The sequence below is a fragment of the Cygnus olor genome, chromosome 2 (assembly GCF_009769625.2).
Source record: "Cygnus olor isolate bCygOlo1 chromosome 2, bCygOlo1.pri.v2, whole genome shotgun sequence".
NCBI classification, from domain to species: domain Eukaryota; kingdom Metazoa; phylum Chordata; class Aves; order Anseriformes; family Anatidae; genus Cygnus; species Cygnus olor.
Genome location: NC_049170.1, coordinates 130,011,715 through 130,026,400, shown reverse-complemented (window position 1 = coordinate 130,026,400; position 14,686 = coordinate 130,011,715). Strand labels below are relative to the sequence as shown.

The following is a 14,686-nucleotide window of genomic DNA, read 5'->3' as shown; positions in this document are numbered from 1 at the left end:
TTAAGATTGGTTAGACTGAGTACAGAGGAAGAAATTGACATTTGCAGATGATACAGCTCCCTCTATTTATACTGGGAAAATAGAAGCACTTTCAATTAAAATAGAAGCACTTTCAATTGACTTGTACTTCAGGCAAACTAATGGTTGAAACTAAAAGTTAAGAACATAGGAAGGTTCAAAGGTTCGATCATTTTTTGTTCCTGATTCCTCAGTGGAAAACCATTTTCCAACTAAATGTACATACTTGTCAATTAACTGTAGGACCAATCCTAAAAAAACAGAAAACCTAACAAAATTTTTCATGGCAAGCAAATGCAGATTCAGGCAGCCATGGTTCCCCAAAAATACATTTTTTCCCCAAATTTGAAGGTTAAAATTGAATGAGATTTCTGGTGCCGATACATAACTGTTAAACCTATTCCTGTCTTTTTCAATTACTCAAATGAAATACATTATCAGTATGTAAACATGCATGATGTATCAATATACTACAACAAGTTTTAAGAACTACAAATGATACAAAATGCGTTCTGCAATTTAACACATTTCTGTTCATACCACGTTTTCATTATTTATACACCTTCTCCATGTAGACATGGAGACTCTTAACACACCATAGCAGGGCTGCACTGACAGCAATTTTGAGTCCTAAAGCTGAAGTCATAATTAAACTTCCTTTTCTGTCATCTAAATGCAAGTGGATTTGCATGCACACAAGTAAGGGGAAAGTAGGAAAGAGAAGATATTGCAGATAAATCTTGATTTTCTTCTGTTCTTGCATCTGACTTACATTTGCGTGTTAGCAACACTTAATGGGAACTTTTTAATTTTTTTCCCTCTCTATTTTAAATAATCATGTCTGATTTTTTTTTTTTCCATAGGCCTCTTCCTGTAAAAATCTCAAGCCTGAGCACAACATTAGTCACAAGTAACAACATGCAAGCTGCTTGTACATAGTTCAGATGGCTGGAACCTGCCCTCATCTTTTTTTTTTCAAGGGTGAAGTTGCGATGTCCTGGGCTTTCCTCAATTCTCCCAATCAAAAAATACAAGGTATGCACAGATTATTTTTCTTTCACTACTTTATTCTTCACAGTTCTCAGCACTCTTAATAATGCTAGCAGACATCACTGCGAAGTCTTGTTAAAAAGAAAAAACACAACTTTCTTTCATCACATTATTCTAATTTAATTCTCAGCTTTGAAGAAATTACCAGTAAGAGATGTATTTCAGGGAAATATAAAGTGATGCCATTTGTGACTTTAATAAATTAGCTGAAATAAATCACAAATAGTGACCTTAAAATCAGGTGCATAGTACAAGATTAAGAATTTGAAAGAATTCTTTCAAATATCTGCCTTAGTAAACGAAGAATGGCTTTTCCACCCCATTCTTCTATTCACTGAACTCTGGAATTCAGGTTTGCATTTAAATTTCCCATGGGAAAAAAGAAAAAAAAGAAAAAAAAAGAAAGAAAGTAGTGCTCTAGGTGATCCTGCTTGGCAGGGGGGTTGGACAAGATGATCCTCAGAGGTCCCTTCTGACCTCGGCCATTCTGTGACTTGATAGATGCTCAGTGCTCTAGCAGTATTTACACACGACATACCAACACGTAGTAACAAAAGCAAGTTAGCACTCCCTGCAGCTACAGTTACAGAGCTGTACTTCCCTGAGGCATTCCTAACCCTCTGTCGCTGCTGCCAGGCAAAATCATATTTGCCAGGAGCTGTTGCTACTGCCACCCCTTTTCTCCCCATAATACAGATCACTGACCCAAAACCAAAAGGAAGTTACTTTAAAAAAAAGTTGAAGCTGTACTGAAAATGGGAAGCCCACAGTCCTTTAGATCTGCACACCTTCATTCCTTTCTCAATTTCCTCTTCTTTAAAGTAAAAAAAAAAAAAAAAAAAGAAAGAAAGAAAGAAAACCCATAAAATCTTAACATTTCTCTCTCCTGGGCTCCAAGTCTTCCCTTACAGAGAGGTGAGCTACACCAACAAGAAACCTGCTAATTTTAAAACAAAACATGGGATTGAAACTGTTAAAGTAGGAAAAGAGTTGGTGGGGAACTTTTTTTTTTTTTCCTTAAAGACATTCATGTAAGATACCTAATGCAGTCAGTCTGTATACTTGTTATGCAGAAGCTATGTAAGTAACAAGTGACATAAATGAACAAAATAAAGGAGAGAAAAATGCTTAACATTTTTTCAGTAATGTTAAAAGTTAGTATTTCCAAGACTAGCAATAAAGAGGATAATCTGGCACTTAGGGACATGGTTTAGCGGGTGATATCAGTAGTAGGGTGATGGTTGGACAAGATGATCTTGAAGGTCTCTTCCAACCTTAATGATTCTATGGTTCTATGATGATTCAAAATAGTAGTGAGTAAGCAATTACGGATGGCCAATTTCTTATATTAGGACTGAGTTTCTGTATCTGAGTAATTTTCTGTTATTACAAGTAGCATTGTGTGGTAGGTACCATCCTATTCTTTATTATTATTATTTTTATTGCAAAACAGCTATTTTAGTACATGGTAACTTCCGTGTGCACCTACCTATTTACATCAGAAAGCACATGGGAATTAGGTCTGAAGATGCATCTTGCTTCTGTTCTTTTACATAAAGAATAGAATGAAATTACCTCAAAACCAGTCTTAAAAATAAACCCAGGGCACAGGATGGGAGGTGGAGGGCAGTCCCTGTGGCTGAGGGGCAGCCTTTCTCTCTGGCAAGCCAAATGGCCCAGGGGAGCCAGCCCCAGAAAAGGGGCCCTCAGTCCCCCCTAACCCTCCTCCTTTTCCCACGAGGGCATCTTTCAGGCCGCTCCCAATGCAGCCGCCTTTGGCCACGCATGGGCCACTCATCACAGAGCCTTGCTGAGGTCACAGTGGCCACCACTTTGCCTTTGCTCCGGGCCCTATAAAACTGGACCCCTACAGCTGGCCCACCACTTCTAGCTTCTAGGCCCTCTGATAGCCAGCTCATGTGGCAGGAAGAAGACCAGAAGCAGGAAGGTCAGTGGCAGCCCTCCTCGGTGTGGGCGGACAGAGATGCAGTCCCAGTAAGAGAAAAAAATCAGGAAGGCCAAAGCCCAGCACGAGCTCAACCTGGCCCCTATGGTCAAGGATAACAAAAAATGTTTTTATAAATATATTAATGGAAAGAGAAGGGCAAAGGAGAATCTTCATTCTTTACTGGACGCAGAGGGGAACATGACTACTGAGGATAAGGAAAAGGTTGAGGTTCTTAATGCCTTCTTTGCATGTCTTTACTAGCCAGACCACTTATCCTCGGGGGTACTCAGCCTCCCGACCTGGAAGTCTGGGATAAGGAACAAAAGAACCCCCACACAGTTCAGGTGGAAACAAGTTAGAGATTGCTGCTCCACCTGGACTGTCACAAGTCCATGGAGCCAGATGGGATCCACCCAAGGGTGCTGAGGGAGCTGGCAGATGTGATTGCTGGGCCACTTTCCATCGTCTATCAGCGGTCACGGTCATCCGAGAGGTCCCAGATGACTGGAGACGTACTGATGTGACGCCCATCTACAGAGGAAGGGTCATAAGGAGGAGCCGGGGAACTACAGGCTGATCAGCCTGACCTTGGTGCCAGGAAAGGTGATGGAACAGGTCACCTTGAACGCAATCATGTAATGTATGTGGGACCACTGCGAGATCAGGCCCAGTCAGCATGGGTTCATGAAAGGCAAGTCCTGCCTCACCAACCTTATCTCCTCCTAAGACCGGGTGACCCGCCTGGTGGATGAGGGAAGGCCTGTTGGTGTAGTCTGCCTAGACTTCAGCAAAGCCTTTGTCACGGTCTCCCACAGTATTCTCCTGGAGAAGCTGGCAGCCCATGGCTTGGACAGGTACACTCTTTGCTGGGTTAAAAACTGGCTGGACAGCCACGCCCAGAGTGAACAGAGTGAAATCCATCTGGTGACCTATCACCAGTAGCGATCCCCAGAGGTCAGTGTTGGGGCCCGTCCTCTTTAAAATCTCTATTGATGACTTGCATGAGGGAATTGAGTGCACCCTCAGTAAGTTTGGAGACAACACCAAGATGGAGGGAAGTGTCAATCTGCCAGAGGGTAAGAAGTCCCTGCAGAGGGATCTGGACAGGTTGGATGGATGTGCAGACGCCAATGGGATGAGGTTCAACAGGGCTAAATGCCCCGTCCTGCACTTTGGCCACAACAACCCCATGCAGTGCTACAGGCCTGGGGGAGAGTGGTTGGAAAGCTGGGCAGAGAAAAAGGATCTGGGCATGTTGGTCAATGCTCACGTGAATGTGAGCTGGCAGTGTGCCCAGGTGGCCAAGAAGGCCAACAGCATCCTGGCTTGTATCAGGAATAGTGTGGCCAGCAGGACCAGGGAGGCAATCGTCCCCCTGTACTCAGCTCTGGTGAGGCCGCACCTCCAGTACTGTGTTCAGTTTCAGGCCCCTCACTACAAGAAGGACATTGAGGCCCTGAAACTTGTCCAGAGAAGAGCTACGAAGCTGGTGAAGGGCCTGGAACACAAGTCCTGTGAGGACCGGCTGAGGGAACTGGGGTTGTTTAGTCTGGGGAAGAGGAGGCTCAGGGGAGACCCTACTGCTCTCCACAACTACCTGAAAGGAAGGTGTGGGGAGCTGGGGGTCGGCCTCTTCTTCCAGATAACTAGTGATAGGACTAGAGGGAATGGCCTCAAGTTGTGCCAGGGGAGGTTCAGGTTGGAAATTAGGAGACATTTCTTCTCAGAAAGAGCAGTCAGGCATTGGAATGGGTTGCCCAGGGAGGTGGTGGAGTCACCGTCCCTGGGGGTGTTCAAGGAAAGATTAGACCTGGCACTTAGGGACATGGTTTAGTGGGTGACATTGGTAGTAGGGTGATGGTTGGACCAGATGATCTTGGAGGTCTCTTCCAACCTTAATGATTTTATGGTTCTATGATCTTTTTCATTGAAATTAATTATTTTTGGCCACAGTTTTCCAGCACAACTACAATAAAAAAAGCACTAAGAACAAAAAAAAAATCTTGTTCTGAGTGTTTTTAGCCTGATAAAATGAAAAAGAAGTAAACAAAAACAAAAAAATTATAGCTGAAAACTTTGGGATTTTTAGGAGAAGAAAAGATCTCATTTATTTATTTTTTTTAATCTCCCTAATCAAAAGTTAAAAGAAACAGGTTGCATTGACTTCACAAATAACTTCAGTAAGGTATTCTCTAAAGCAGCAACTGAAAATTTAGCAGTGGATGGCTGAATTTAGCAGTCTTTAAGGAACTATTTTCCTGATATGCCACTCCTCAGTGCATAAAAGCCTCCCAAATGAGGATAAATCACACAAGTGACAAATTTGTTAAGGAGCACTAGCTTACTCTTCTAGTACTTCATGCTTCCTCCGGGTTGTGCCAGCAAGACAACCCTGAAGATGAACCAGTAATTCACTAGCCAGCTTCATGGCTGTGCACTGGAAATCTTTCCTGCCATGGCTACTTTCCAGCAACAATGCAGAAATTGCTCTTATTTTGATTACACAACCACCCAAGACTCAGCAGCTACATTTCGCTTTCCTTTTCCCCATTTGTAATATCACTTATCACCAGCAGTTTACATGCTGGTGTTAAACATGAATAAATTCAGTTAACTTAGAGAATGACATTATTACTACTGTTTAGATAAACACACTTCGGGAGAAGAGAATTAGGTTCAGAATGGTTATGTCTATACCAACAAAAGCATTTTTGTTGAAGCGATGCCAGCATTACGATATACAGCTTTATACCCTACTCTCCTGCTGTCTGCCTGAAACCAGCTCTTAAAAAGACAGTTCAACTTACTAAGATGCTGGCTGTCCAAATTAAAAAAACTGACTGGGAGTTTTATTACCAACACTCTTTGCTTAATTCTCAGACTCTTATTACCTGTATTTCTAAACTGTCCTTGTCAGAGCTTTGCCTCCGTCAGCTAATCACTGAGTACAACGCTGAGTACATTTTTTTCCTACCTGCTCATGGAGAAGTTACTGCACACTTTCCTTTTAAATATGGTCACTGTCCAGTCACGCATATAGAGCTGTGGGGAAACATACAAGGTTGATCTGATACAGTCAAAGCTAGCATAATGCTAGCTCCTACTGTCACGTTTTAGATTTAAGCAGTTGTGTAAACAGACTCCACACCTAGAGGGAACAGAAGCCTCCAGTACTGCTGAACAGCTACTGAAGGAAGTTTCGTTACAGCTTTCTCTTTTGGAAAGCTCTGTGTTCCCACGTCATGTCTGCACTTAGATACGAAATGCAGAACGCTCCAAAGAAGCAAGGCTGCAAAGATTAAAGCAGCACTTAGCCTTAATAACAGCATTTTGTCATGTGAAAACTGTTCGACTATCCTTCAAAACCTTTAATTTATCTGCAGCAATGGCAGTACTAAACGTCTTTGGTCAGACAACTGTGATGATCAGAACACCAAGCCTCACTGCGTTCAAACTTGCAGAAACACTCCAGCACAATTTCCAGCTTTGAGATCACCTACTCAAACCCAAGTGGTCTACAACCATTGAAAGTTAGTAGTCAAAGAGTGCTTGCCAAATTTTTCTTCAAAATTTCATTTATTACATTTAGCACAACTCCCATCCCATCTCCAAAAGCAAGTCATTTTTTCCACTTAGATCTGGTACAAAAAAAGTTTCAGTGCACATACTCCCCTCAGTAACTGAGGAACTGCATCCTCAAGCCACAGCATCTACGCTGTCATTCTCCAACCTACGTCTACTAATCAGCACTGATTGGGTTATATTTTTTAATCAACACAGTAACTAACAGCATTCATCACGAAAAAGACCGATGATAAATAGCATAAACAAGCTCACCCCAAAAAAATACTGACGCCGTGATACAGGTAGTGAAACACTTGTCTGAACAGCTTAGTACACAAATTTTAATGAGCATTGAATAATTAAAAGATTAATGTACAAAAGTAGAAAAAAAGAAAAAACGGGATGTTAGTTCTGCAAATTTTTGGTATTTTGATAAAGTTAATTCTGAGGTAAAAGCGAAAGAAAAGGACATCAAACTCCTTAACAATGGGCAGTACTTGCAATATGTTGCTGAAGACTGTTTGATGGGAATGATTTATCCCACCAAGCCAATTCTTCATAGTCTATGCCATTCACTAGTTTGTGGGAAGAGTTAGAGAAAGCAAGAGGAAATCATAGTAAGCTCTCTTCCTATTCAAACTTTTTGTATACTTTGAAGTTTTTATGCAATCGGGTTGTCCACAATAAACAGCAAACCATTCTGCTTCTGTCTACTTCTATCTGCACTTAATTTTAGAGCAAAGACTGACGAACTCTTCATCTAATTCTGTACTGACAATGAAGTCTAATCTTGTGTAAACCTGTCACTTCTGCTTCCAAAAGATAACAAAAAGCAGCAAAACTTCAATTTCTTCAAGCTGAAAAGCTTCAGTAAGGCTTTCATAGTACCTTGTATGTTTTTATGTCAGCTTTCCAGCCTGACAATGCAAGTGCACTATATTTGTCAAAATTGCTGTTATTGCACTGAACACGAGTCTGATGATGGTAAGTTCTGTATTACTTCCTTGAAAATAATATCAAGGGTAGCCCCACTGCCTCAAAGTGACAACCTGGAGGAAGATTCTACGAAGAAGTTATTTTTGTGACTGAGAAATGAATTGCATGCAGTTATGAATGGTTGTAATAGCTGCACATGCACAACTCACATGGTATGCTTCTCTCTTCTCTGTCTACCCTGCCTTCTTCCCTTCACTGTATGAAGTGTAACTTCTGATGTGAAAACATTCTGATGTCACACTAAGTATCCTTAAAAATAACCAGCTCTCCTGGATCCTCTTCTTTCTAGGACTGTATCTCAGGGGATTCTTCAAAGCTGATTCCTTAACAGGCCAGAATCTCCTCGAGTCCAGGTTTATGATCCTGCTTTTTGCCCTGCTCACTCTTCTCAGGATCCTTCATTCAACCACCTCATGGTCCCTGCAGGTAAGGCTGCCCCAACTCTCACATCTTGAGCAAACACTTCCTTTGTTGTGGCTCTGAAGTGCTGCAGGAGTGCCTCCTCTTGTCACCTCCTTGATCACCTGGGTCAGGAAGTTGCCATCAACACACATGAGAAGCATTCTGGATCATTTGTGCCCTGCTGTGCCATCCCTCCAGCAGGTAACAGCATGGGTAAAGTCCCCCATGAGGACCAAGGCCTGTGAATCTGAGGCTCCTTCCAGGTACCTGAAGGAGACCTCACCTTCTTCCTGACCCGGTGGCTTGTAGCAGACACACACGACATGTCCCACGTTGGTCTGCCTGCTAACCCTGATCCATAAGCTCCCAGCTGGCTCCTCATCTGTCCCACAGTAAAGCTCCACGTACTCCTGCTGCTCTCCCACATAAAAGGCAGCCTCCCCACTCGCCATCCAGCTGGTTCTTCCTGAAGAGCCTGTCTCCAGCCACCGCAGCGCTGCAGTCACAACCACCTGCGTGTGATCCCAGCGAGACCGCAGCCCTGTAACTGCGTGCAGACCTCTGATTCCTCCCATCTTCCATCATCCTCCCTTCCATATCGCTCCCCACGCTGAGTGCTCACATACAGACACTTGGGAGAGGCACTCAGTCATGTCACCTAACCAGAAAAATCTCTGAGAGCTTCCCCTGTAATGCATAGGGAAGCACAGCAAAGCTCAGGGCAACTAAGTAGCGCTATTTGATCAATTTGACTTCTGAATACATTATTTGGTCTTCTGTTAATGAGCTTTAACATCAACCACTAGCCACGAGAAAGCACGTGACCCGCAAAAAATCAATGTATGGTTAAAGAGTTCTATTTTGGCATCATGAGCTTGCTGTCCTCCTGCATTCGGCTGCAAGCATCATGACAGCAGGCAGGCGTGCAGCAAAGACTGGCCTTCTGGCTCTGACCTTACGCCAAGGCAGCTCCAAGCAGCTCCTAGAAACTGCACACACTACCACTACTCAAAAGCACTTGGACAGAACAGTCCCAATCTAAGTCTGCCTGTTTGTCAGAGTATTACCTGGTTAACGGACCAACACAATGTGGTAAAAATAATGTTGATAAGAAGCTTCATTTATAATAATAATAGTACTCAATATATTATTTTTAAGGAATTTCTTTAAAAAGTAAGCTCTCCTCCATCAACTGTTGAACATAGTCCCGGAACCAGATTTTAATGAAATGAAACAACAGCTTTTGATAACAACCACACCATAGTGTGCAGGTAAAATACACTCTTCTTCCCACTTTATTTAACCCATTGAGTTCAATGACTAGATCAAGCCAGTTTCTGCAATTTAAGTTAAAAATGCACAGGGATATGATCCACTAGCTCTAAGATGCTGAAGAAACAATAATCTGAAACAGCTGAACTCCTGTATATGCATTTTCCTTCCTTTCCTTTAGAAGTGAAATATATTTTGATAACACACTTCCCCTATCACAGGAGCCTATGTTTAGTTTTCAGAACTGTTCTTCAAGTAAAACACTTTGTTTCAGTTTCTTCTCCAAAACAAACATTAACCAAAAATATAATTGCCTTGGAAAAAGTAAACATGTCCACAGTTATTCAGCATATTAAATGTAAAAAATAAATCACTCAGCAGAGGTGCAATTATGCATAAAAGAGCAGTTTGATGCAAAGTCATACTTATTATTGTGCTTTAATAGCTACCAGACTAACAGATTCTTAAAAATATATACACACCTTTTAAATATATATATATATACACACACACCTTAATAATAGTTTTACATTTCAAAATGTCTTTAGTAGTTTCCAACTTGCTTTCTTTTTTAGAACTGTACCATAAAATTAATTCTGCCTTTGGACAGATTACACACTTTGAGGAGAAAAAAAAAAGCCAAAATGTAACAAAAAGGCAGAAGGCTCTCTTAAATGCAGCTTAAGAAAATGGCTGCCAAAGTAAGGAGGCTGCTGTACACATCCAGAGAGGCAAGACAAAGATGTACGCTAAAGGAAAAGGAAACTCACATTAATATTATTTTGTTTTCAAACAGAAATAATTTCCTACAGTATGACAAAAAAAAAGAAAAAAGGAAAGGAGAGTGGGCATTGGCTCTTTCAGAAATTCCGTGAAAGCAAGCATGTGTGCTTGCATCCGATGGTTTTACTCAGATAAAACCCCACAGCAGAATGCCTGAACCATTTGGGGTGGGGCATGTCAGCCACGATCAGGGTAAGCGAAGGGTCCAGAGACAAATGCTATTTCAGCACAGATCCCAGCTCCTGGGAGAAGGCGCTCTACAGCAAGCCTTATTCTTAACAGACCTCCAGGGCACACCCAGATTGCTCAGAGACTAAATGCTTAATCACAGCAGTCCCTGCTTGGCACCCACAAGGGAAAGCTCTGGGCTGGAGACTGCAGGCTATTTCCTGAGCAAGCAGCCACCCGTCCCTTTCCAGCCACAACCAGCCTGCCCCAGCTGCTGCAGCGAGGGCTGGAGGAGGCCACTGGGGCTGGGCAAGCACAGCCATTACCTACCACAAGGAGCTGGACTTTCTCCCTCGGACACAGCTGCCCCGTGCCCTTTATTCCTTAGGCAGCAGCAGTGCTGACCCGCTGGGACGGGCTGTGAACAAGTGTGAGAAGAGGCATTTCGTCAGCTCAAGCAGCTGTTGCCGGCATCCTCCCAGAAAAAAAACAACAGACTGGAGAGCAGTCAAACGTGCCAGTGTGACAGTGACAGCTTCTTCCCTGCCAGCCAGCAGTGACAGCCACAAGCACATGTTGGCCCGTCAAAAACTGTCCTGCCATTCAGCACGTGCTGGACTGTCCCGGACAGGGCTTTTCAGCTCACCTTACTGTATTTTGCAGGCACAGAGAGCCTACTCCTCTAAGCATTTTCACCATTAAATTAAATGAAAATGGAGAAACAGCCAAACACCAAGGCGGCAACAGAGTAACAAATGTCACACTAGGAACGTGAGATTTAAGTTTAAGTTTTGAAGTGTACATCAGACTTGTCACTTGTAGCGACGTGTGCGCACTAATTCCTTTTTACAAAGCTCACAATCTTAAATTTCACTTTCAGTATCAGTGTAGTAATACAGCAATGCTGGTATACAGATAAAATAATAAAGCACACTCCAAAAAAAAAAAAAAGTGGATTTGGAAAGATACATTTAAGTCACACAGAAACCTACTTTGCTATTTCACTGAACATTTAAACTTGCACACAGCAAGAAAAATGCAATCACGACATCAGAAACATTAATCAGCTTTTAAATGTCACCAATGCATATCCACAATCCAAGTAATACGCATTCAACTCTCCACATCATGGAAAGAATCGTTATTAACTGGATAAAGTTATTTCTTATTAAAAGCATGCTTGCACAATCAGAAATAGATCCCACATCTATATTGCTGAGCTTCAGAAAATTAACACACCAGCTTCGGAAGGCTGAAAGCCCAGGCCAAGCACCCCCAGCCTGAGGGGGCCTTCCACAGTCATAAAAACATGCCAGCAGGCTGCAGCCAAAAGCCCAAGTCCTGCCCCCCACCGTAATTACATCCCTCACACTCAGAACTGCCAGCACCAGCTGTACAGGTCAGCTCTGGGAATTCATTTTGCTAAGCCCCAACCCAAGACAGGGAGCAGGCAGAGACAGATTTCAGGAGCAGCCCATGCTTCCACATGCAATAAATATGACTGTGGAAGCGTGGTCCTAAGTACAGACTTAGTCTAAAATGGCAACCAGCAATGTTCTGCTGACTGCCAGTAAAGCAATAACAACAAAAGCATGATACCCAAGTGAAATAATTCATTATTGCTATTGGCTTTGCCTTCATTTTCCTCTCGAGGCTGCCTCCCTACACAAACTGCATTCGAGCCCAATCTATGGGCATCAGAGGTGGCTTAAATCGAAAAACTGTGCAAAAGCCCTGTTTACTTATGTACTCTGCAGCTCAAGCAACATTGATAAATCATGTTTTGAAGAAAAAAAAAAGTATTTTGTGTTTCAGCAATGTTTAAAGAAAGAAAAAAAGTACAAACTGACCCACAAAGATGCCAAGAATTACATTGCTCAGTTTCAAGAACTTTAATACTCAAGGACACTGAATAACAGGGTGGGATGCGAGTCTTCAGAACCAAAGGTCACCTCGAGTTTTAGAAACGTATTATTACCTGAGCTATTCTTAAATTAATCTTGAGTGTTCAGAATGAACATTCCACATCACGGAAAACAACATTACTTTGATAAGCCTAGCTTCTGAAAGTACTTTGAAGAAAAGCATCAGAGAGTAAACATGAGAGTTAGCTCTACAATTTAACATTCTTCCTCCTACCACTCCCTATGCCTACTGAAATACAAAGAAAATGTAAACCAGCTCCAGAAGTCAGAACAGTGAGAAATTCTACCCCAAGAACAACAAAATTTTTCAGGCTTCCGCTGTAACCTGTAGATCATTTGTCTTCCCACCGTCTGTTATGAAGGTACCAGAGCTTATAAAACACAGCTGGCATGGCTGGCCTTGCTAAGCTAGCTCACAGCCAAACCAATTGATTGATGAGCTGCAGATGATATGCAGTCCCAGCTGCAGTCAAACACATTGCTGACTCAAAATTAAAGCAGTCTTTCCCTTTCTGGACAGGAAGCATGGGATTGTCATCAGTCAGAGACAAAAAAAGGATTATTCGATAAAGCACTGGACACTGTCTTTCAAATTTAATTAATAGACATTAATAGTAAGCAAGGCATAAGAGTAAATTAAATAAGAGAGAATCTTTTTGGATTTGAATGCCAAATCATGTTGCCCAGATTTATTGCCTTGATGAAGTCACTAGCCACAAGAACAGTCTGACTGTAAAATCTATTAAGGAACGAAGACATTGAGAATTACCTCTGTTCTCCAACTGTGCTACAAGGGACACAGAACAAAGGCTCGCTGGTGCTCCCTCCTATTTAAACACTCAATTATCTTTAGTGAAGCACAGCCTGGAAGCCTTAATAACTATTTTGCGACAGCTACTCAGAACAGGCCTGTATTTTTTTTTTTTTTCATATGGCTAAAGCAGCTCGTAAAGCACAGTAATGACAGACCTACTGACATGTTCTGAAGGCGAGCCGCAACTTCTAGAATCCCAAGCCGATACCGATGGATACTCTGAAGAGCAACGACACCTTAATTCATCTGGCACAGCATAAAGTTGCCAATAGTGCCAGCAAACACACACCTAGCGCACTGACCACTTCCCCAGCATTATGAGCGTACCCTGACACCCAGCTCAGTCCTCTGCCTGCAAAAACAAAAGGCAGCAGGCACGGGCTCCACGCAGCCCTCCCGGGCCACAGCGGCCCGGGGGCAGCGGGGCTCCCACACCACCCACGGCCGGGCTGCGGCGGCGAGGCAGGGCCGGAGACAAAGCGCGGCCCTGCCCGCCGGGCTCCGCGTGGGGCCGCCGCCCCCTCCTCCGCTCGCCACCCCAAAACCGCCGCTCGCTGCCCGGCGCGGCCCCTCACCTTCCAGCCCCTCCATGGCGCAGCCCCGACCGCCGCCACCAACGCCCGGCCCGGCCCGGCCCAGCCCCACCGCTGCTGCCGTGGCAACGCCGCCACCGCCCGGCCCGCCAACATCCGCCGCTGCCATTGGGCGGGCGGCGCGGGCGGCGCGGGCGGGCCCGGCCCTCACCGCCCCTCGGGGCTGACAGACACCAGCAGGGCTCCATTACACAGGCGAACGCCTCAGCTGGTTTTGCCATAGCTCCTCCCGATTTTTTAAATCTCCAAATATGTAGCAGCAAAGCATTTCAAGATTTTTTTTTTTTTTCTGTAAAGCCTTATTTCGGAATTAATTTTTAACATCTTTCATTTGAGTTGGTGGCAGCAATCTGCTATGAGCAACTAATAAAGTTTTTCTGCACAATCAACAGTAAACCTTACTGAAATTACCACTGTCTTTAGACACTTGTCAATCATTTCTCTGGTTGTTCCAGACAAGTCAGTCCCTACAGATTTCCTTGTCCATAAAACCATGGCCACTGTCACAATCACACCTGGGAATGCAACTCAAAGCAAAATAAATACATAAAAACTTAAATTCAGCCTTAGATTTTGGCCACGCTGTCTTCTCTGCATTGCCTTAGCACAGGACGCACATCCATGTGCTGCATGCCAAACAGTCAGCATGTAAGCCATGATAAACAAAGGGTTTAAATCACCCTTTGTGACAAAAAACTTGAAGTACAGTAATGCTACAGTTTTTCTTGGTAGTTTAGAATCATGCTGAAAATACATTTCAAATTTGCCTTTGATCTATCATGCTTGTAAAATTACAGGCCCTGCTAGAAGGAACTAGTTTGCCACCACGTTGCAGAGTACTAACTTTTGCAAATTATCTACTAAAGCTTCGACATAAAACATAAATGAGCCAAAGTTTGCCATAGCTGCCTGCTTACCTAACCATGATGGTAGCGCTGCAGAAGGTCTCTTCCTTTCATGATATTTTCATATTTGGACTGCAAGTTCAAAAGCAGAGGCCTGGGATAATTTCATCTTTCAGCAGGCAAATCCTTTATAATGAAACCATAAGCATAACTTTTATCTTGTGTTTGCGATTTAGTGAAGGGTTTTGTATGAGAGAAGTGTTTGGTGTAGTTTGATTCCTTGTTTCTCTTTGAAATTTGTGGTTGTT

The 14,686-nt window shown here is 43.2% G+C and overlaps 1 protein-coding gene across 2 annotated transcripts in view; it reads right to left on the bottom strand.

Annotated features, from left to right (window-relative positions):
• Positions 1–13,657, bottom strand: part of ZC2HC1A (zinc finger C2HC-type containing 1A) — a 44,477-nt gene extending 30,820 nt beyond the window's left edge. The window contains exon 1 of one of the 2 annotated variants that reach the window (XM_040546120.1): positions 13,516–13,657. In XM_040546120.1, coding sequence (XP_040402054.1) covers positions 13,516–13,642 — 127 coding nt within the window. In that variant the 5' untranslated portion in view covers positions 13,643–13,657. Of the gene's footprint in view, positions 1–13,095; positions 13,121–13,515 lie in introns of those variants that run through there. The other variant, XM_040546121.1, reaches the window with a different exon arrangement.
• Positions 13,658–14,686: the final 1,029 nt, after the last annotated feature.